A 23,270-nucleotide genomic window follows, 5' to 3' on the forward strand; every position below is an offset into this window, starting at 1 on the left:
TTTCCTTGACAGACAGTATAGTAGAGACCACCAGCCCAGATGGGGTTAATATTGCCAAAAACGTTACATGCTCTCCCAAACGATGAAAATTTCTGAAATTTTTTTTTTCCCACGATCCAATCCAAACGGCCTGCAAGGGTTAATAAACAACCTTGTACCCAGGATAAAAAAATAAAAAATTGCATGTGTAATGTATCAAGAATTTCAAAACTTTCTCCTAGGAACAAGGTTTCTATTAACCCTCTCATCCCGTTTGGCTCGGACCGTGGGAATATTTTTATTTCGCAAAATTTTCGCCTTATGAACAGGATACGCCTTTTTTTCTTGAATTTAACCCTCTCAAGGCTAATGTCATCACGTCTTTTACAGTATGTCCCAGAAAAGTGAGCTGCAGGGCCTCACGGTTAATTTCTTCAAGCAATCAGGACCCTTTGGAAAGTATAAACAGCTGTACAGGTATCCTGCTTCCCTTCACTTGGACGAACTCTTAAGCATTTCCTCTTAAGCATTTCCTCTTAAACAAAAAGGATAGTTTTTTGACGTGGCTGTGGGTCAATAACTGAACAAATCATAGAACTATACTTGATAAGTTACACTTTTATTCCTCTCATACCCATTTAACTCCACTACAGCATACATTTGACTCTTCTGTACATGAATATATGATAACACATGACTTTAAATACATTACTTTAGACAAATAGAACAAGAGTTTATTTTAACTTACAAAACTATACAATTGATAATTGACTGTAGTATTCAAACCAGGGACCTCTTGACCTCTCATCAAGACTCCAAGCCACAAGACCACACCAGCTCCTCACACATTTAGTATAAGCATACAATTAAGGTTTCAACACTTTGATATGTTAGTCCTTGTTCAATCACGTTGACAATGCAACAGTAGAGCAAATGTTTGCATCAACAGGAATCTGAGTAGACCACTCATAAGAGAAACATGATGAATCAGACCATAACAGGAAGAGTTCTTGTCTGAAATTCGACCCCTGCCTAAATATTGCCCAATTCATTCATACAATATGTAATATACACCACACTACAATGAAACCTTATGAATTTTATAGGAAACTTGCAACCACCAAAGCCACAATAAAGTTTGAACTGAAATTGTCTCAATAACACCAAGTTGCCAAAAACAAAGTCGCTGTATTCTCCTCTAAAATTTGATATATTAGACAGTTATTGCTTTGAACCAATCAGCATTAACACTCTATCAAACATCAAACAAAAGACATGATATTCTCTTTGCAGGGTTTCTGACAGGTCTGATAAAATCAGGAAACATTGTCGAAGATACACTTAAGGGGTACCCCAGCCTCAGCACTGCCCAGCCCCTTGAGCTGTATCAATGAACCCTTAAAGTTAAGGACATCAGAATAGGTGCCCCCTGGTTTCCATACAACAAAACAGGCTTATCAGAGTCAATGGAGGACATTACCGGTGATAGGCCAGTCTCTCTAGAAATAGTTCATCTGCACATCAAGACAATGTTTCAACTGCCAAAACACTTCCTGAATTGTCCAACATTTGGGGCGAATCCCTCTCCTCTTCTTTTACAATGTCTTTCAGTGGAGACAACTTCACATTTTTCATATCAACATCCTGATTGAGACTTGAATCGTTCATTTCAATGTCCATATCTTTTTCGTCATCGACGACGATGTTGTCACCATTTTGTTGTCCGATCCTTGTATCATCGTAGTCGCTGTCCAATGAATGACCTGAAGGACTGCCACTGCTGCCGAATGAATCGTCTAAACTTCCTGAAAGTGACGACAAAACACATGAAACTCTCAACACATAAGTTTATATTTCCAAGATTTCAGACTTTAGAATTGTCTCTATCCATAACCATTACTCGCTCTTAGGCCTTGGGCAACGGCCGATAATTAACAATGTTGGGTTATGAACACAGGGGCCTAAATGGTGAAATAATTACCTGCCAGGCTGCGTGGATTCCCATGACTCTCGCCGTCTTCCATGGAATGATCTTTGTGAACAGTTGTCATGTGATGGGTCAGCAGCCGAGACTGTGGAAACACCTCATCACAAATCTTGCATCGGTATAAGGAGGACTGGAAAGGAAAAAAAAAATTCCAATTGGAAGCCTACTTTACATTTCTTGAGACAAGTCCTTTACCCTGCACATTAGATATATGTCTTCTCACATTCCCAAATGTCACTTCTGTCGATTCTCTTTTATACCAAAAAGGTAATACACAAGGTCTTGGTTAGAGGAAGCGAGAAATCAGTTTCTTACCTGACTATAATGGATTTTCATGTGATCCTTGACGTGGGACTTCCTGGAGAAGGACTTGGAACAAACTGGGCAGCAATATGGCTTCACTCCACTTCCACCATGGGTCTTCACATGCACCTTACGATTCTCCTTTCCTGAATACAGATGGAACTTTCATTATAAAAAGGTAACATATTTTGTACCAGTTAAACACTCAACCAATCACTGAATCAGTGTGTGCAAGTCTGCTTCTACAATGTCATCTAGCATCCTATAGTCAGACATGAATACCCAATACTGACCATTTGATTCGACCAGAACCAAACAAATCTTACCTGAGCTGTGCACCCGCATGTGACTCTGTAGGTTACTCTGGCAAGAGAACTCTCTCTCACACTCCACGCACCTGTACGGCCTCGCTGTCTGCTTCGTGATCTCGGCGCTCGAATGCATGTTGAAGAAATGCTGCTGGAGGTCGGGCATTGAATGGAATGCCTCTGGACACGCGGTACATTTGAACGTTGGGTCTTTCTTCTCATGAGTTTGGCGGTGATTATTCAAGTTCAGAATGTTCGCGAAGACTTTGTGGCAATCCGGACACTTGAAATCTGTTCCATTTTCTAGTTTGATTCCACCGTGTCCGTATAAATGGTTGGTGAGTTCGGCACTGAAGAAGAACTTCTGATTGCATTGACTGCAGGAGTAACGCCTGGCACTGATGCCGTGTTCTAACACATGCGATTGAATTGATGTGGGGTGTCTGAATGCGGTATCACAGACATAACATGTCAGGTCAGAGTCCTCGAATGTATGTTCGATCAAGTGGCACTGCAGTTTCGCAGGTGAGTCGAAAACGCACCCACAAATGCGGCACTCGTGCGTGTTTCCTTCTTGGATCATATGTGTCGCCACATGTAACTGGATCTCATACTCCGTACTGAACGACTGCTGACATTTGATACACTGGTAGGTTTTCTTGTGAATCTTGATATGTGCTTCCAATTGGTCCTTCTGATTGAATGACATACTACACCAACTACAACGATGTTCTTCGACCGCGTCTGCCCCGTGATAGCACGGCTTACAGACGTAATAAGCCCGACCACTCGCGTTCAACTTAGGAACCAAGTTCTCTTGAGATTCGAAAGTTTTTAAACAGACACAACAAGTAAAGAAACTTTTCACTGGCTTGGTCTTCGATTTAGAGTCCAAAGCTGGCGATTTGCTATTTGAGTTTTCTGACATGCTCGTCGAAGGCAGTGGATCTACTTTATGGACTGCCATGTGCACTTCTAGCTCTGCTTTACCCTCGAATGTGTTGCTGCACTGTTGGCAAGTCTGAATCTCCTCACCTCCATGGTAGCAAGGTTTACACACATAGTACGCCCTACCACTTGAATTCAATTTGGCAACAAGGTTCTCCTTCGTGTTGAAACTTTTGAGACAAACGCAACACGTGTAGAAACTGTGCGAATTCTGGAAATGGAACTTTGCGTGCATGTTGAGTTCCACTGTTGACATCAACGTCTGGCGACAGATGACACATTGCATATTCGCACCCTGGAATCCATGCTGCTCGGCGTGGAAATAAAACTGCGTCTCGTTCTTTAATGAGAACTTACAAATTGTGCATACATTTCCTTGGACCACTTTACAATGTATCAGTTTGTGTTCGGCCAAAATGTTACTGCTTGGGAATACTTCATCACATATATTGCACTTCAAGCTACTTGGCATCGCATGAATTTTCATATGCCGCTCCAATTCGCTCTTGGTCTTAAACGACTGGCTACAGTAGACACAGTGATTACTAAACTTATCTTGGCTCGTCGCTGGCTCCGTTTTTAAAACTTGACCACTTTCGGTCAAGGCTGTTGTGGTCGATGGACTGATGTTCGTGATCTGGTGAACCTGAACAAGATGCTGCATCAGGATCGTGTCGTCGGCGAACTTGGTATCACAAGCGTTACATCTGTACAACTCAGATGACAACTGCCGACTTGGAGATTTTTCAACTTTTGTGAAGTTCGAGAAGTCAAAATCCTTCTGCGTTTTCTCTGGCGTGCTGCTACCACTTTGAGTCGTCTCAGAGCAGTGTTTACTCTGCATGTGCTTGTCTAACAGGTACTCAACATGGAAGGCATCATCGCAAAATGGACACGGGAATTGTTTTTTGTGCTCCGTAAGGTGGCATTGCAGTTCGATCTCAGTTGTGAAGCTGTCCTTGCAGAAGAGACATCGGTAGGGCTTGGTGATGCACAGATGGTTCACTTTCACATGCAACTGCCATTCCATCTCGGAGCGGAATATCGAGCTGCAAACTGTACACTTGTAGAGCTTGCACTCATTGCTGTGCTTTATCGCAAAGTGAACCTGGACATTCACTTTGGAGTCGAAGATTTCTTTGCATAAGGAGCATCGGTAGAGATGATGGGCGTGGATGTCCATCAAATGTTTCTGAAGCTCGTCGGGCTTGGTGAACAGTTTCAAACAACTGGTGCAGCCATACTCTGTCGTAATGGACAGGTAGTGCATAAAGACGTGGGTCTCTAGTTGGTCCTCATTATCAAAGGTGGCGCCACATTCTTTACAGACGTCTGTGTCACTTGTAATGTTTGCAGCACCTGGGGACAAACTGCCGTTTTGGATTCCATTCAGATGTGTTTTTAAGTGTTCTTTAAACAGTGCTAAATTGACAAATCGCATGTCACACTTGTCACAGAAGACAATGTCCTCTCCCTCTGTTGCTTCCATTGGAACATGACTTGGACGTGGCGAGTGGTGAGAATGTTCAGAACTTCGTCTTTTTTTGTTGTGATGATCGCCATTAAACGTTTCTGCCCGAGGTGGTGATTTCAAGTAATGATTTGTCATATTCAGCGGAAGTGGTTGGTGACACAGGTGCATGTGATCGGCCAAGGTCGCGTGATCTGGGAATCCCATATTGCATTGCGGGCATAAGTACGTCAATCCCGGTGACTTTATTCCACCATACTTATGGACCTTTTCCTTATGCGCTTTCAAATCTTCAAGATTTTTGTATTCTTTTGAACAGAAATCACATTGATAAGGAGGACTAGCACTCATGAATAGCGGCTCATGTAGAATTTTAACATGTTCCGCCAAGTTGTAAAAAGTCGGGTAAGCAGCGTTGCAGAATGGACACAAGTACGGGGCTTTAGATTTCCCAGCATGCACCATCTGAATATGCATATCCAAGACGTCCTTGTTGGAAAAACCGCTCTTCAGGCAAAACTCACAAATGAGTTCCGAGTATGCGAACGTATTTATGTCTTTTGATGTCGTCGGAGAGCTAGCAGCAGGCGATGTACTTTTAGGAGTCACCACCAATGATAGGGGGTTCATCTGTGGCGTATTCGAGGTCAGCTTGTGGCCCACCAAGTGCTGGTCCAAGTCTTCATTTGATTGGAATGCGTCTGGGCAGACGTGACATTTGAACCTCTTAGGATGCGTCTGCTCAACATGTAAGTCCAGGGCGTCTTGTCCAAGGCACACCTCGCTACACTGCAGACACTGGACTGCTTTCTCCTTCGACGGGGAGGCATCATTGTTATTGTGAGTTTGGAGGTGCTCCTGTAAGAAAGATGAGTGGCATGAAGAAGAACATCTACAAAAAGAGCCTCAAGGTGAACTTGATAAGGCAAGAAAACTACCAACTTAAGTTTAGGAAGAAGTTTGGAGGGTGGTTTAAGTCAGCACTGTGGTGTCAATGCTTGAGACAAGATTTAAGCTAACATTATCAAAGTTCAACATACCTGCAGATCCTTCCCAGAAGCGTACATATCGGGGCAGTGAGGACACTTGAACTCCTTGGACGTGATCGTACTGTTGTACTTCTTGTGGAAGAGCATGTGTGATGTCAGCGCGGCCGAGTTAGTGTACCCACGACTGCAGATCGTGCATCGGAACGGCTTGCCGTTGTCATGTGACTTCATGTGGATCTTCAAGTGATCACTTCTGAAAGATACGAAAAGTTAACAAATTGTTTACTTCTGGCATTTACTGTCTCTTCCCTTTGATAGCAAATGTTGTCGGACATGTGTTTTGGACTTGATTAGGAATAGATAAATCTGCAATCAACAAAGCATAGGTTTCACCGTCAATGCCTGAAATCTGATCTGCCCAGCCAAAATGCTCTCAAGACCAATAAGATCCTTCAGGTCATCCCACTTTGTGACCTTCAGTCAAAGAGGCTGATGCATATCAATCCTGAAATCATAAACTGGATTACAACATAAATGAAATGGTCCAGGGACCATGTGCTCACCTCGGGTAATGTAATGCAATGTCATTTGCAGTGGATATGGGGAGAACAGTTTTTTGCTAGTTTCACCAGTTTTGATTCCATGGAATAATATTATTCTTCTCGGCTAAAATTTACCAAATTTTTGAAAGACCATGAAGCGGTTGGAATTTTGAGCCGAAAAGAATGAAACTGAAAAAAATAGTCATCAGAGCACAGAAGATATCTTGCTATGACTTTGTGAACTTTTTCAAGTTTGAGAATAAATATGTACGACATGTTGATTCCGTTACTCTTTTGAATTTTGTATTTGTTTCCCATGTTCTGATTTCAGTGAAGAAGTTAAACAACGTCCAGTAGTGGGATTAATTTACATATTTGGTTACAGTACTTGTCGATTTGTCATTGTTAATGATGCATATTTACATATCTTGTTCCTATCAATCATGTCATTGGCAGTCTTACCATTTTGGATAGCCCTTGTCTTGACATTGAATTAACATATTCGGTTACCATCACTGACCTAGTTATCATTGTCAATAGCCCTTGTTTAGGCTTCAAAATTCTTGACAAAAAAACCCAGAGTTTCTGAAAGGACAATTAGATCTTGAAACAAAATCAAATTGTTGTCATCATCTTGAAATATTTGGACCAAAAAAGATCTAAGCAAACAACTTCATTCATCAACATACTTCCCGCAAATATGGCCATGGTGAGAAAATGCCAAGTCACATTCTGCACAACCGTTGGAGTCCCTTAATGATCATGCTGAGCAAAAGAAGACAGGACTTTTGGCTGGAGCAAAAGTCACTGAAAACAAAGCTTTGGAAACCGCCAAAGACCTGTCGCAAACAGCTGATTTTGTCATGGTGCACAATCTGAGGATATGATCGATATGAATCCCCCCCTTGGACCCAGGCCTGCCTAGCAAAGGACTCTGTCATCTTGTCCCTCCCACCCTCTTTCTCAAGAACCCTGACTGGTCTTTCAATCAAAACACCCCATATAAGCCCTTTTAAACAAAATAGACCTACCTAAAGTTAAAGAACCTGTCATCACGAAGCTTGTGCAACAACTTCATCTTTACGGCTAGAAGTCCCTGGACGAAACTAACTCGTCTCACATTAACTTATGCCTATAAAGACCGAGGGACAGTACGCCACCTGCAGAGTGAACGAACAGTGATTGGCCAAGGAGAGTATCGCGTTAATAGGTGCTTATACTCTTGTCAACGCTCTGTTGTCGACGATAGTTGAATATGCTAATGAAGTCATTGAGACGCCCTTTAAAACTTGCAGCTCATTTTGACTTGAATATTTTAAATTGGTTCAAAATCTCTGTAGATTGACCCTGGCAAACTGCACCTTTGATACCAGCAAGTTAAGGTGAACAGGAAACTACAGACTGCTCACAGTCGGAGAAGAAGCTGGACTTGGTTAGTCTGAGTCTAATGCTTTTTCTTGGACCAGTTCTGGTCTCTCATAAAGGCCTTTCTCCATTCACCTTAAATTTTCAGAAAGAAAATTGGCAAAGGTCTCAGACTTACAGTGTCGTCTCTGTAATTAAAAGAACCTTCTTCTTCAGCGTTTGCTCTGCACTTAGAGGTTTTATTCTGTAAGGGAGTATACCTATAATGTTCAAAGTTGCTCAGATTATGAACTCCTGGAGGAACTCTGGCTGCAATTACAGATCAGACAGCCCTTTTACCTACAAAAGGTGCATCACAACTATTCAAGAACCTTTTTGTGTGTGGCAGTAACTGACAGATCCCACTAAGTCTCTCTACTTCTGACTCTCTCCAAAAACTTGTTGCTCCAGTCGAGGCACTTTTCAAGTCTTACTTCAACACGATCGCATTCAAAGTCAAAGAATTTGTTTTTAAAATAGCTTCTTCAAGTTCACTTAAATGTTTCAAAAGAGCACGACTCTTGGTTAAGTATTGGCACTAGGTGGTCATGTTTTAAGTATCAATTATGAATGTACTTTACGACAGTGGTCTATCCAGGTCATTTCTGTGAATTTTTTATAAAAAGTGCATTTTCAGGCAAAAAGTAGAACCTCATGCACTATTATGGACACCCTTGGGACTGATAATGGCTGTCCTTAATAGAGGGGGGAAGGAAGTTGACCTGTGGAGGTTATCCCCTGGATTCTGTGACAAAACCCTTCCCACAGCTTTTGTTTTATTTATCCCTTGTTGTTTGGCAGGAAAATATTCACAGGAGGGTAAGGTTGGTGGTCCCCGCTTGACGGGCCACATACACACATTGTGTTCTTAGAAAAGCATACTTAGTGTGTAGAAGGAAAAGCTAGGATTCAATACAGGGAATTCGCATGCATATTCAAGGCTCATGAGACCTGAAAACGCAATTTTCGGCACTGCAAGCGCTGCTGTTAGACCTTGAATGAAAGCAGCAATCAGGTACAGCAAAACCAAAATGATCAACGATGCCTCAGGTGATTGAAAGACTCGCCAACCAACACCCTATCCCTCCCCTTAGTCTCTCCTACAACCCCCCTCCCCCAAGATCTCGCACTTAGCGCTGTTGACAGTTGTTTACAGGTACCGCCCATAGCAGCAAAGGACAGGGGATCTCACACTTGAAGATCCCCGCTGACTATCACCCAACCTGTTGTAGTTGTAAACAAGCTGACATTCAAGTTTTTTGTTTTCTCGGAAACGGAGTTGATGAAAAAGACTCAGAAAAGTATCATTTACAAAGCTGAACGTAAATTACCACTGCGCTCAGTGTTTGGACTTTTGGATAATGGATGTGTAGCATGATTACAAACGTCAAAGCGAGACTTTGAAAGACTGGTCAAACACCTGCGTGACATACTATGTGGTTTCTTTGTAAAGCAACTTTTTAAACCAGGGGTTGAAGGGATTGTCTGAAGTTCCTTCCACTCTGATTGAAAAATTCCCATAAAAAGATTTTATTTCATTTTATTATTTATTATTATTGTATCAACAATCTGGAGACCCTAAACCTGGCCAAAGCAATTGAAGTTTGAGAATAAACAATTTTAGATTAAACCATTTCAAGAGCAACATGATATGAATTTGAAAACAAACACTGATGTTACGCACCACATTTCAAACCCAGTGGCGAAGTTGTGCATACCATTGTAAGCATCATCCGGAAAGGAAAAGAAATATGAAAAGTACACAGTCGGGAAGAACGATGCCGCCAGCTAGTCTTAAACAAAGAACTCTTCATTTCATAAAAACTTAAGGACCTTCAAAATGACAAAAAAGCTAATTCTGTTTGAAGTTCATTTTTAAAGATAACCGTATCATCGCAGGCAATTGTGGTATTATTTTGATGTTTCAACAGGCAAACGAGTGTGCGATATTTGAGAAGTATTGCTTGACGCCATTTTGCGACTTGACCTAATCGTGAAGAGGTAAAGTGACTAGTCACTGCGTGTTCACACTCTTTGAAAGGGGCGATATAATGGCCAATCACGGATAACATGATTTTATGGCGTAACCCGATCCACACAAAGACACTCAAATTAAATCTGAGACGCTTAAAGTACGATCATGTTTTTTCTCCAGATAATACAAAATCAAGTTTTTTGCTGCCACAAGATTGCAACATGTGCATTGAACATCCTAAAAACACTCCTCTTCTCATTTTAACTGGGCTGTTTTCGGGACATGCTCCCAGTGGTGAAACTGTGAATCGACCAGGCCAATTTAAAAGACCAGTAGGTTAGACTGTGCGACTCCTGCAAGTGGTGTCTCCATTTCCCTACAACCCACTTGACGCTGCAGCGGCAACGTGAAGCACACTTCAACTACAAACTTCAAATGGCATGGTTTTCAGACACACCGATTTGAATAGTTTAATGTGTGTTTATGCATATTTGAAAACATGGCAAAGAAAAAGAACTTTAAACATAGATGCTCTGTTGGGTAATAATTGAATTGAGGCAAAAGTACATTTTCCATATATCCATTTTAGACCTGTTAACCACAGAATGGAAGTGGACACTAAAATCTTGGCAAACTAGTATTTATGCAAGGCTCATCAATGGCTCCTCTTGGCGGCCATCTTGAACTCATCCTTTATCACTTGAATTGACAATAGTTGGACTGGTTAACCTCAAATGTTTAGCTGCTGGCAGAATAAAAGAAGATCACAGGTTCCATCTCTCTTGATGTGTTTAATTGTGGCTGTGTTTAACACTTGTGGTTCATTTGACAAGCGTTTAAAAACGGCTTTAGAAAGCCAGTGTCAATATTGGCACCTTTTGTAGAAACAATGAAGTGTGTTCCGCAAGTGTGCTCATCTGCAGTCTGAGCTAAATTGTATTTGTCGCGAACATGCTCAGACAGTTCAAGTGCTAATGATACAGATGGGTTCAACACAATCAAATACGGACGCCAAAAGCTCGTGGGGGAGATCTAAAGAAAGCAAGCATTCGATGAGAGAGGCATTGAGGAGAACAAACCATAGACCTTTAACATGATTAAGAGTCTCTACTTAGAGTACAGTCATCACCAACCATTTGCATCAAATACAAGTGGTCAGTAACTGTTCAGCTGGGCAATGAAGGGTTGATATAAGCCACAAAGAGCATATTCCATTGTTGCCTGTAACTTTTTTTGTTTCAAAGTGGCTCACTGTTCTGTTGGTACATCTTGGATTGTTTGTGAAGAGGTCACAAAAATGGTTGAAGAGATGAATGCTGAAAAGCTGATTAAATTTGTGATTAACTTTGATAATATCAATCTCACCTGGCAAATGCAGCATCACATTTCAGACATTTGTGCTTCTTATCGCCTGTATGCAGCTTCACATGGCGGTCGCGACTCCGTTTGTGACGGAATAATCGGTTACAATAGTTACATTTGAACGGCAGGAGATCAGCATGAACCTGAAATGACAAAACAATGGAATTGGTGAAATAGAGAAGTTACTTAATTACCTTTAACTTGGCTTCACCAGGGCTCCCCTGGTGTCACATAAGGAAACTAAAGAACACACATCATTATCAATCGTTGCCAAGGCTTAACATCATTCCTAGCCCATGCACTAGAGACACCTGGTCACAGGAAAATGAACCAATGCAGAGCATGATGAAAGCAGACGACATTTAGAAGTGCCTTACCACACCAAGAGTCTTGGAGAGTGAAAGACAACTCAAACTTGGGCACCCAATTCTGTATGTGAAGATGGTATCTAATCATACTGAATGCGATTGACCAAAAGGAATCTTCTTCAATAATTTATGTCTGTTCTAGGATAAAAGCCATCTCAGACAGGGCACATGATGTAACCAAGAGACCTTAGAAGATGAAAGACAACACCAAGTTGGGCAACCAATCTTGTAGGTCAAGAAGGTATCTGTCATCAAATTGTTTGAAGGATTCTTTAATAGTACACTTATATGTCTGTGTTGGACCAGAAGTCACCTCGGACAGTGCATAAAATTGGTGAAAGATAAGAGACACTCGAGTGTGAAAAACAACTCTAAATTGGGCACCCAATTTCGTAAGTCAAGGAGGTATCTCTAAACCAGATCAAGAATGAATCGTCAATATGATGTCTTCTCTTCTGGGTTAGAAGTCATGAATAAGATTGTGCCTTAGGTTCAATGTTATTCAGACTTGGCACCAAGTGGATACTGGGAAGTGTGTTGGCCCAATGGACGAACATCTGACAAGCGATTGGAGTGGATTCATGGCTCGGCCAGTACAACTCTATACATTCAACTGTCCTGAAATCCCCTAACATAGCGTAATATGTGTGCTGATTGGAGTCTACAGACAGGTCTCTGGTTTAGGCAAGAGAATGACTGAGACTCTCATGAACACAGCAGCAGCAGCAGAGCGGCACCAGGACATGAATGTCTGTCAGAGACAAGACCCCTCGGCTCAGATGAGTATTGGATAATCAGGGATTGTAATAGAGTGGCGATAACCATTGAAAAGTTAAACAGATGTCTCTGGACACGATGAGTTGTTCAAAAGTTGTGAACAACCTGATGCACAGTTCAAACAAGTGTGAAATATGTACTATATTGAATTGAAGAATAAACTGTTCTCTATTGAAATTAAATGAAGATATGAAGGTGATTCTTGAAGTCGCAGTCGACTAGCTTGGACTCTTGGCTTGCAGTCAAGAGGTCCCTGGTTCGATCCCCGCAGTATCAGCATGAGGCACCAGGCAGGACTCTTATCTCACCTGCCTTACTCCATCCAGATGTACGAATGGGCGTTGGTCAAAAATGCTCAGGTTGTGGCACTGACTAAGCAGCTCATCTGAGATCTACTGAAAAGGTTCAGGATAGACCGTGGTTAAAGTGAGACGTTGGGTTAATAACCATTGCCCAGTTGATATCAAACTACAAACCCCAACTCTAACTTTCGATTATGAGAGAAAGAAATCAAGTGAATTCAGGATCAGTAAGATCTGACTAGGACAGGGGGCACCTGCCACTTCTCATGACCTCAGAGCCTCCTGCTCACTGACAACATGAAACACTTTCCTATCAAATCATGACCATATAAGATCAAAGATCTAAACACTTTCTTGATGACCATAGTCATATTATGAATAACGACAATATTCAAGATCATCTGATGCCCAAGTTTGAACCTATACAATCTGAGGTTAGATACTCCTTCAACCAATCATGGGGAAAGCAAACTCCCTTTGAGGACCAAATTTTTTTTCTTTTAAGAGTGGTCATGAAGATCATAGTTCTTTGTAGAAAACTCAAGCATGAAGCGTCACAAGTTTCTGTCCATCCCAAATTGGTGTTCTGCATCTAGTGGCTTTTGACGAGATATTAAAACGTTTCTGCCAGGCCAAAAGACATGTCTAGAGTTATCATATAGATTTAAGATGACAAAGTTTGAATGACTACCAATGCCCGCGGTTGTAGTGAGTTACTGGTAGATGGCAATATCATATTGCCTTGCCCAATGCATCTCAGGAGAAATACTTGAGTTTCACCAACCTATATTCACGGACAGCATCAGACACTCCCGTGTGGTACAGGGGAGTTTTACAGAAAGATATGGAGAAACTGCGAAGTCTTCACAGGCAATGGATTCAACTTCTATGTAAGTGATTGCTTTGGCAACTGTAATTAGTCAAAAAGCCATTGAATTTTGGCACCTAATGTCGGCATAGTTGAATTCGGTCAAAACGATTATACTCCTCTAACCAGAGGGTTCAGCCACATGGCCTGAAGGAGCTCCCCGGACTCTCAATCCAAAAGCTTGCCTCACACATCAAACAAAGGATACTGCGACATAGGCATATTAGGTTCTCACGTCACAGGTGTTAGAAGTACTGGAGATCGAGCACTTGAAGAGGAGTATCTCTAAAAATCAATTGGTAATATCCCATCCTATGTGATGTCTGTCCGTGATGATATACTAGACATGATAAGTGTTGCTCTTCATCACGTGTGATAGGCCTAGATGTGTCCACAGATGAGACAAACTGAAAAACGGAGAACTCGTGCCACTCAACCCATAGATGAGCACTTACATGAGCCATTCAATTGGAAGTCTTTCAAAACAGAGTGAATGCCAATTTCAAGGGTTGGAGTCAGCAGCGGACTTCTCACACTATTATGCATACACGCATTTAAATGACAGTAAATTATGCCAAAAAACTGTTCCTAGAAGATTTCAAGTAATAACCCACACTTGAGCAGTATCGGAGATAAGCCACCGCCTAAGTGAACACCCGCGAAGTACCTCTTGACTCCCATTTGCTAAAACACTACATTACGCTGCTCGAGTCCAAGTGATTCAAGCCAAGATTTCCAGGCTAAAAGTCATAGTAAACATTGCCTAATCCATTGAATGATTCTGAAATGAGAAAAGAACATTGGTCTTTTTTCATCAAACTTGCAAAGTGTACTTTATTTAGCATATTAACTTTTAGACGGAGATGTCACACATACCAATCATTGAAGGAGACCATTTCTGCGCACATTGGAAAAGACAGATCAACTTCCGGCAGAACGGCTTATGTTTAGGGCTCATCTATGGGTTGAGTGGCACGAGTTCTCCATTTTTCAGTTTTCTGTCTCATCATCATTATTATCATAATGCAACAAAGATGCTGGTTTGAAGTACCAAAAGCGAAACGATGTCAAGGAGTGCTCCGCTGATGACCAAGAGCCACAATCTTGTTACTCTATTGTTGTGATAATGCTGTGGAGTAGTTGGCTTCATCTCAAGTATTCAAGACTTCTTCTCAAAAGTACGCAAGTTGTGGGCCAGTGATAGCATGTAGGTGTTTACCGAGTGGGCTGTGAAAGAGTTAAAAGGGATATGAACATGAATACCACCGTTCCATTGTCCTAATGCGCAATCATAGAGGAACAGATGATACATAATGCCACTGGACTAGATGAGCAGCGAGACATGGACAACTGCACCGGGGAAAGAGAGGGTCAACCCAAACGATCAGTTCAATACCGTCAACACAAACCACTGAAGAGCTGTCAATGGAAAACTTCATTGAAGAACGAAGGAGGTATGACGAGAACCATTTTGATGTCCTCCAACCTCCCTCTATCAAAGAGAAAAGTGTGGTATACCCTCATAAAGCGGGTAACATCACTCATGGACTCTACCTTAGATGGGAGAGCAAATAACATTCCCCTAGAAAGTGAAAATGACACAGAAATATGTCAATATTCAAAGAGGCTAGTAGCGGTTGAGGTATTTTCCAATTGGTGTCTTTCTGTCAAAGAAGTCGGCTGAAGAGTTCTTTAAATTTCTCATCACTTTAAGAATGGGAGAAAGTACTAAGAGATACAGTGAGAGCTTTCATGAGTTCTTTCTTGAGATATGTTTGCAGTTTGTCAGCAAGGATTCTAGCATGCTGGTTTTCTGAGTGTTGTCGAAGAAGTTCTATAAGTCTCCAGTTATTTTGGAATGGGAGACACAGACCTAGAGACTTAGAATGATGAGGACTCAGAGACATAGGAGGAGGACCAAGAGACATAGAATGAAGACCCGGAGACATTGAATCAGGACCTAGAGACATAGAATGAGAGCCCAGGGACATTGATTCAGGACCTAGAGACATAGAATCAGGACCTAGAGACATATAATCAGGACACAGAGCTGCAGCACAACTTGCACTCTGGACGCCAGGCAATAGTTTATATTTCTTTCCTTGTTACAACAAGAGTACAAACCATTCTGTCGCGGCTCTCAAAATGGCCAACTTTTATTGAAGAGTCACAACTCAATGTGATCTGCACGTGTTTCATCGCCTGAGCTGAAGTGAATGCCGCTTGTTGACTTGTTGAAGTTTTTATTATGTGTTGATGGGACATACTTGCCGATAGTCGGAGATGAAGTCTAGCGGCAGCGAGACCACTGCCAGCTGCTGAAGCCCTGGCACAGCAAGAAGCTTAAACCACTAACATATTCTCAGTCAAAGCTGAGTCAAAAATTCATCTAAACCGTTTCAAACTTACTTGCTCATGCTTCTTAAGATGGCTCAGCCTAGCAAATGCTTTCTCACAGAACTGGCAGGCATACGGGTGACTTTCATCAGTTCCGACAGAAAACGGGATCTCACTGTCCGCAATTTCTGACCCCGGTGAGAATGGTGAGGGATGGAATGCCATTGGGCTCTTCCCAGTATCTGATGACAGGGGCGTTGAGGAACGGGAGAGTGTCCCATCATCAAGGCCAAGGGGGCTTTCATCACAGCTATCTGGAAGTAGAGAGAAGAAGGAAAAGGTTTATACGAGGTCTGGGATTGAGGACTGGGAAGATGCCCATCAGTCATCACCAAGGCCAATCTGCTATCAGGAAGTTTTTGCAAAATCCACAGAAATTTAGGAGTCAACAGTATTCAGAGCAAAACATTTCCTTGTCCGAATACAACCTCTTACCAATCTGCCCTGACTTTAAACACATATCTTATATTCTCCCAATGACATGTTCACTTTATCATTCCAGTCCCAATGGACGCAGAATTCTCTCCTAAAATACTCATTACCATCGCAACTTGGGCCATTTAAAATTCAAATACGAAATCATAGCGTACCTGAAAGAATTCTATACTCAAGTTGCTTTGAATCATACTCGGGTTGCTTTGAATCAGATAGAATTTTGAACGTCTTTACCAGAGTCTCAGTGGGATTTGGGCGATTCTAATAACTTGGTCCGGTCACCCCAGTGGTGATTATCTCACTTATGATATCGGGGATGGATTTGGTGTGTGTGTGCACACCCCCAATTTTTCACAAGTTCAAAATTCTGAAAATTTTCATTTTGAAAAGAAAAAAAAGTGAAAACATTTTTGGACAATGACCAAAATTGAAATGCTCGACAATGGAGACCTGCCTTTCTAACGACAAAAGGTTGTATTGCTATCCAGCTTACTAAACTGAGGTCATTTACAGTCTGTGGCCATCTAGAGCCAATCACCTTTCAAAGTCATACAGCTAAGGATATAAACAGAAACGACCTCATCTTAGTATGAAGAGTGCTGCCACCTAGGGATTAGAGATGTCCCACTTCACCGTTATTTAATTTCACAGTTGGCAAATTGAGACACACTCATTACACCTCGGAGACTTACAAACTGCATAAGAAAGTTTTTTACGAGCCGAAAACTGTCCAGTTTCGTGGTTAGAGTCAGGAATGGAGAGAAAAAAATCGACGACAGACTTCTTTTTCTGACATATTGACCTGAACGCTAAAACTCTCTTGGGGGCGGCAAGATGATTAAGTAACGAACCTGCATTGGGAAACTTTCGTAATCACCAAAATATCATAGAGTTGGACCACTGGGGATTTGAAGTGTTAGTTCCAACAGCTATTTTCCATAACGCAGCCTTTAATCATATAGGTTTGGAAGCCCGTGGGACGGAGCGCTGTGGTGTAGGTATGCCATGGTACGGGAGCCAAGGGTTCAGGGGACATGGCCATGTTTAGCAATGCAAAGCTTCTCATCCTCGTACTGATGGAGCGTGCCTCCGAGAGCGATAATCTATCACGTTCTCCCTGAATGTCAAACACCTTAGAGACGTGGCGCAATGTATGAGAGCGATGTTTCCGAGATAGGTTTTCTATAAAAAACGGTCCAACATCCATCCAAGTCGCAGAGAGTTCAAAGCGTTTTCAACCCGGTGATGAGCTGCGTTGGTATGGGGACTTGGGACAGAATTGGTTGGTAAGTGAACCAATACCGCTGGGGAATGCCGTTGTTTTCATCACAAGCCGTCAGCCAATCAAACACCCGCGTCTATGTAATGACCTGGCCCTAAAAAACGATAAGCGGGAAGACTTCTGCTAACTAGGGAGATTGTTGAGGGCAAAACTGGTATCGACTTTAACAACATGTTATCAGATGAGAATACTCCATCAAAACACTAATTAAAAAACATAATTCTCCAAGAATTGGAAAACTTTGGTATAAAAAGATGAGCAAGAGTGGATTTCATTCCACTGTATACTGACTACAGTATATGTCATGATGTACAGCAAGCATGACGTCTTATCTCAGTCAGTATGAAGGGGCCAATTCATTGTCAGCTTGTTACAAATAAACAAACTTTTGAAGGAATAGTAAATGTCACAACAAAAAGAAGAAAATTATCAACTATTGTTTACAAATACAAAATCGCTCTGTGATATGATTAATAGAACAAAAATCAGAAGTTGTTGCTATTTCACTTACAGACACTATATTGAAATGACACGACTCTTTAGAATGATATTACTCGGTAAACGTTTTGATCCATCCCAGGACATTTGCAGATAGCAACAGGCAATCCGCCGGGCTTTGACGCAGACTAAAATCATGAATATCAGTCCGTCGGTCAAAAAGTTCTGTTGACAATATGCCCATCATTGCAGATGACTGAGTATTAATTTTCAAATGGATTTCCATGATATCCAAGTGCTGACATGGTATCAACAGTCCCAAGGCATATCAGCCATTACAATAACGTACAACCCTCGCGCGACACGGCACACTATCGTATATTTTTCCTGTATTGTCCAAACTCTCCCAAGAAAGGTTTATACCCATACACCACTTTGGCTATTTCAATATATTCTTACATAACAATGGTGAATATTAATGTAGCCCCACATCGCTGATGGCAGCTCTTTCTGGAAACCTCATGATAATTTCGCAAATTAAGAACACGGTACTTAAGCGTAATGGACGCCATTGTCTGTGGACGTTGCGATGTTATGGAGTTATGTCGCCGTGGGTTTTCAACAAAAGGTGTCACCGAACGCCTTCCGGAGTGATCTCTCTCAAGATTAGCCCACTCTTTTAGGGGCTTAATGAAACATGAGGTCAAACCCCGAAACAATCCTATCCCATCATTCCTGCATCCTCCTCAAGACTCGCGTTTGTTTGACAAGAATGTGATACGTGTCCTGAGGGTTGTTTTTCTGGTATCTTTCCTTCCATACAGGGTCCACATTATATAGCCTAATGCGCTAAGTTGCTCCTAGGCTAAGCTGACCCATGATCTTTGTGGCTATCTCTGATAACAGTCATTCTTTCATGGTGACGTTTGTATCTTTGGCCCAAAAGTTAGTTCCGCCCCCAATGAAAACTCACAAATTGTAAGATACTTTTATGTATTCAAATTCCCAATTGGTAACAAAGTAGTGCTCCTGGCTTTTTAAGTCAGACTGTAGGATATTCCTTATACAGATGAATCATTTAAGGCATTAGATTGGATAGCATATTTGACTCTTGCGGAACTGCCAGCAAAACATGGTGGTAGATGAGTTGCAGGAGATGGGTCTAACACAATGCCACCAGTGGAGTCCTCTAAACACAAACTTCCTGTGCCCAGTATGATCGAGAACAGCATATCCCATGACACCAATATTCCTGGGCATCTCTCCTTCAGACAATGCTGGAGGTGTCACACCAGTTCTTCTTTGACTCGATGTGGTGCTTGCAGAGGAGATCTTCAGGAGATGGTCATACCTTGATGCTGCCCATAGAGTCCCCTAGACACACTGATTGCAAAGTTCTTGGTCCCAGTATTGTCGCAAGCAGCACACCTTCCAGAGCTGCCAATACTCCTGCTCATCTCTCCATTACACGATGCTTAAGGTGTCACACCTCGTCACCTCAATGGACCACTCTTTTTCAAGTGCTCTTCAAAGTTGAAGCGCATGTCTGCTTCAAGTGTTGAAGATGCCTCCATATGTCTGCATTCTCCATCTTCTCAATGGATCTCTTCGTTGGAGTGGAATCGTTTTGTTCAAGTTGTTATCTTGGGTTATGGATAGCATTGTGATCAATATTTCGAAGTTACGGATAGCGGATAGCAATATTTTGAAGCTTTGAATGTGGGGTAAAGACAGTACTTTGAAAAAGCATGACAGAGGGTAGGGCTTTGACTCTTTATGAAGCTGTCCAAGTTATAAAAGGAACATTTACTCAAGTTGCCATCTTTATTTATGCCCATAAAGGAAACTGTTGCGTTCCATATTTTGAAGTTTTAGTGGTTTGGGTGATGAATGTATTGGAGTAGTGGTCCACATCAGTTGGTACACATAGCCAATTTCAGCGCTCTGATGAGACATGTTACATTACACGACATACATGTCACAAGCAGTGAAAGGATTGAGATAAGTTGTGCCCCAAGTTCTCATGACATCTTGATCCAGGGAAACAACACAACACAGAACCCAAGGAACGTTAAATGTGAAACTACCAGCAGGCAAAACTTGAACTGAGAAAGCCAATTCCCTATTTCAATGGACTATTATAATCGTTTAATGGCGTTTACAAAACCCTCGTCCTCAAGAGTGGTCCTTCGTCGACTGGATGCTGACGTCTTGTCATTTTTACTCCTCGAGTGGTGTGTGCAATTAGGTAGGCCAGGTACTTGGGTCCTCCTTACAGGTCACCCAGTCACAGCCTTGATGGGACTCTACATGCCATGCTATGACTTTCAAGGCAAAAAGTAATGATCGTTTATATTGTTGTTCCTTTGCTCTTGTGTCTCAGAATGGGTATTTGCACAGTTTCATCATCGTGATGCAGTCGAAGGCTGCAGTTGAAGGCCCTATGAAGATCCTGGCATCCTGAAAAAGACCATTCTCCCCTCGAAAAAGGTCCCCCAGCAGCAAGACGTAGTGGGACATCCAGTTAAAATCATTTCTATGAATTGCTTTTCTCAATGTGCCTATGTCAATTTCCACTCACTGAACAGTAAGTTCTCTGACTCATCCACACATCTCAATGATTGTCAACAACCGTCCTAACTATTCACTTATTCCAGTCTTCAAATAATCTGCCATGTTTATTTATTGCTTCTTGACACTTGTGTATAAAATTTGGCTTTTGTTACATTTGAGAATACACTTTAGGCTCAGACTTTTTTAGAATACACTTTAGGCTCAGACTTTTTTAGTCACTTTGACCTGCGGTCGTGATGTTGCTGGTACCATTTGGCTAAATGATTCTGACTTTAGCCAGCAGTTGACAGTCTACAATAGGTTACAATACCTTCCTTTCTCTTGTATTGACTCTCAGGTACAAAGTAACTTGTGTTTTTCCAAACAATGAGAGCACTTCCATTGTCATCCTCGGCAAGCACTTGTTCCTTACCAACTATCAACTGAGAGAGTGAAAAGTGACCTACAGGCAATGATGAGAAACGTTGATTCGTTATCTGCAAAATCACGAAGGATTCAGCTCCAAATCTCAGAACAGTCCGTACAAACCAGAACCAGAACAGATCAATACCAATATCTATAAGCAAAGAAAACATGAAAAGTATTGCACCCAGAAACAGGGTCTTGACCAACATCATTCACACCCTATCACAACATTGCACCAAATGCCAACACTGGAAGATCGCTCCTTTCGATATGGTCATTGTGTAATGCGGCAAACTGTCATTTTATGATCAGATGCATCGACCATGTCATCTACATAACTGTTGTACCTTTCAACTGAACTTGACCTAGAAGGCATATACATTAGTAAAGAGAATATAATAGATTATGTGACACAAATGTTGACAATGTTAACTCGGAACCAACTCTTATCCTAGTTGAGAAGTGAACACTTGGCACTGAAAAAGTGACAAGATTCCGCCGCCTAATATTTACCAAATAGATTGCGACATTGATGTTTCGTTGAATCTGGAGAAGAGTGCATAGTGGGTTTTTAGTGTATCTTAAGCCACATAGCACTTCTGTGGAAAATGCAAGGCAATTTTCACATCATTATACCATTGAGGCGGTACGACTGTTTTATTCGGAGTCTTTTTTGCTGCAGCACGCATCGATGAACGAAATCTGCGTGATGCCAAGTGCAAAATAGTTTCGGTCAAGAGTGCTTGGTGTGTTTTCTCAGCTCTTGATCATTCTAACAACAGCACAAACGACAATATTCTGTTAACGTTTTTTTTCTCCATTTTTTCTTTGACCACATTTTGTATCGTCCACTCGAGATGACAGAGAACATGCGACCAGGACATGGCAGTGTAAATGGCAAAAAGCGTACAACAAGGAAAAGCTGGTTACGTGAGGATTTCTTTGTAGCCTACAGTAGCCCAAGTAGCTGAAAAAAGTCGCATAGCCACACACCAGTAACCAACGAATTTGTACCAGAATTTTTATCAGTAATAACTGCACACTTGGGACAGACTCAGGTTAAATTGTGTCCATGATTACCACCGACAGGACAATAATTTTTTCACAATCCAAATTTCGATGATGGTGACACATAAAGTGCCATGATGGCACAGTGCCTAATGACCTCGTGGCAAGGTTGTTGCTTCTCATCTACCAATCTGCTAATCACAAAAACTTGCATTTTTTCTTTTTTTATAGAATGACTGAAAGAAAGTGAGGACGATATTTTGTCTTACGAGTGAGTACAGATGTCCCAATCATCCTCCAGTTAGTTGCAGAGACGGCACAGAAGCCATCAGATGGATAAGACCTTTAGGAAGAGACAGACATGCTAAAAGATGGCAGTGGGTCAGAAATGGTCTATGAATATCAATATTCATCCCTCCCAGATTCCAATCCTATCGTGGTAAAACCTAGTTGTTAGAAAGCATGTTGGCTTGAAACATCGATTTGACCTGCTGTTATATGTACACTGGTACATAAGACAACATGTGAACATGATGAGCCAACATGCCCTCAAACAACCAGGCCCTAGCTGCACCTCCCCCATCATTGAACATGATGAGCCAACATGCCCTCAAACAACCAGGCCCTGCACTTCCCCCATCATTGAACATGATGAGCCAACATGCCCTCAAACAACCAGGCCCTGCACCTCCCACATCATTGAACATGATGAGCCAACATGCCCTCAAACAACCAGGCCCTGCACCTCCCCCATCATTGAACATGATGAGCCAACATGCCCTCAAACAACCAGGCCCTGCACTTCCCCCATCATTGAACATGATGAGCCAACATGCCCTCAAACAACCAGGCCCTGCACCTCCCCCATCATTGAACATGATGAGCCAACATGCCCTCAAACAACCAGGCCCTGCACCTCCCCCATCATTGAACATGATGAGCCAACATGCCCTCAAACAACCAGGCCCTGCACCTCCCCCATCATTGAACATGATGAGCCAACATGCCCTCAAACAACCAGGCCCTGCACCTCCCCCATCATTGAACATGATGAGCCAACATGCCCTCAAACAACCAGGCCCTGCACCTCCCCCATCATTGAACATGATGAGCCAACATGCCCTCAAACAACCAGGCCCTGCACCTCC

The 23,270-nt window shown here is 42.0% G+C and overlaps 1 protein-coding gene across 1 annotated transcript in view; it reads right to left on the reverse strand.

Annotated features, from left to right (window-relative positions):
• Positions 1–609: 609 nt before the first annotated feature.
• The window catches only part of LOC135496305 (zinc finger protein 423-like), a 56,213-nt gene continuing 33,552 nt past the window's right edge, over positions 610–23,270 (reverse strand). Inside the window, exons 4-10 of the mRNA XM_064785561.1 lie at positions 15,993–16,234; positions 11,272–11,411; positions 6,037–6,238; positions 2,596–5,854; positions 2,282–2,415; positions 1,961–2,096; positions 610–1,784 (exon numbers count right to left, since the gene is read on the reverse strand). Of these exons, the coding sequence (XP_064641631.1) occupies positions 1,501–1,784; positions 1,961–2,096; positions 2,282–2,415; positions 2,596–5,854; positions 6,037–6,238; positions 11,272–11,411; positions 15,993–16,234 (4,397 nt within the window). The 3' untranslated portion in view covers positions 610–1,500. The remainder of the gene's footprint in view (positions 1,785–1,960; positions 2,097–2,281; positions 2,416–2,595; positions 5,855–6,036; positions 6,239–11,271; positions 11,412–15,992; positions 16,235–23,270) is intronic.

The sequence above is a fragment of the Lineus longissimus genome, chromosome 11, assembly GCF_910592395.1.
Source record: "Lineus longissimus chromosome 11, tnLinLong1.2, whole genome shotgun sequence".
Classification (NCBI taxonomy): domain Eukaryota; kingdom Metazoa; phylum Nemertea; class Pilidiophora; order Heteronemertea; family Lineidae; genus Lineus; species Lineus longissimus.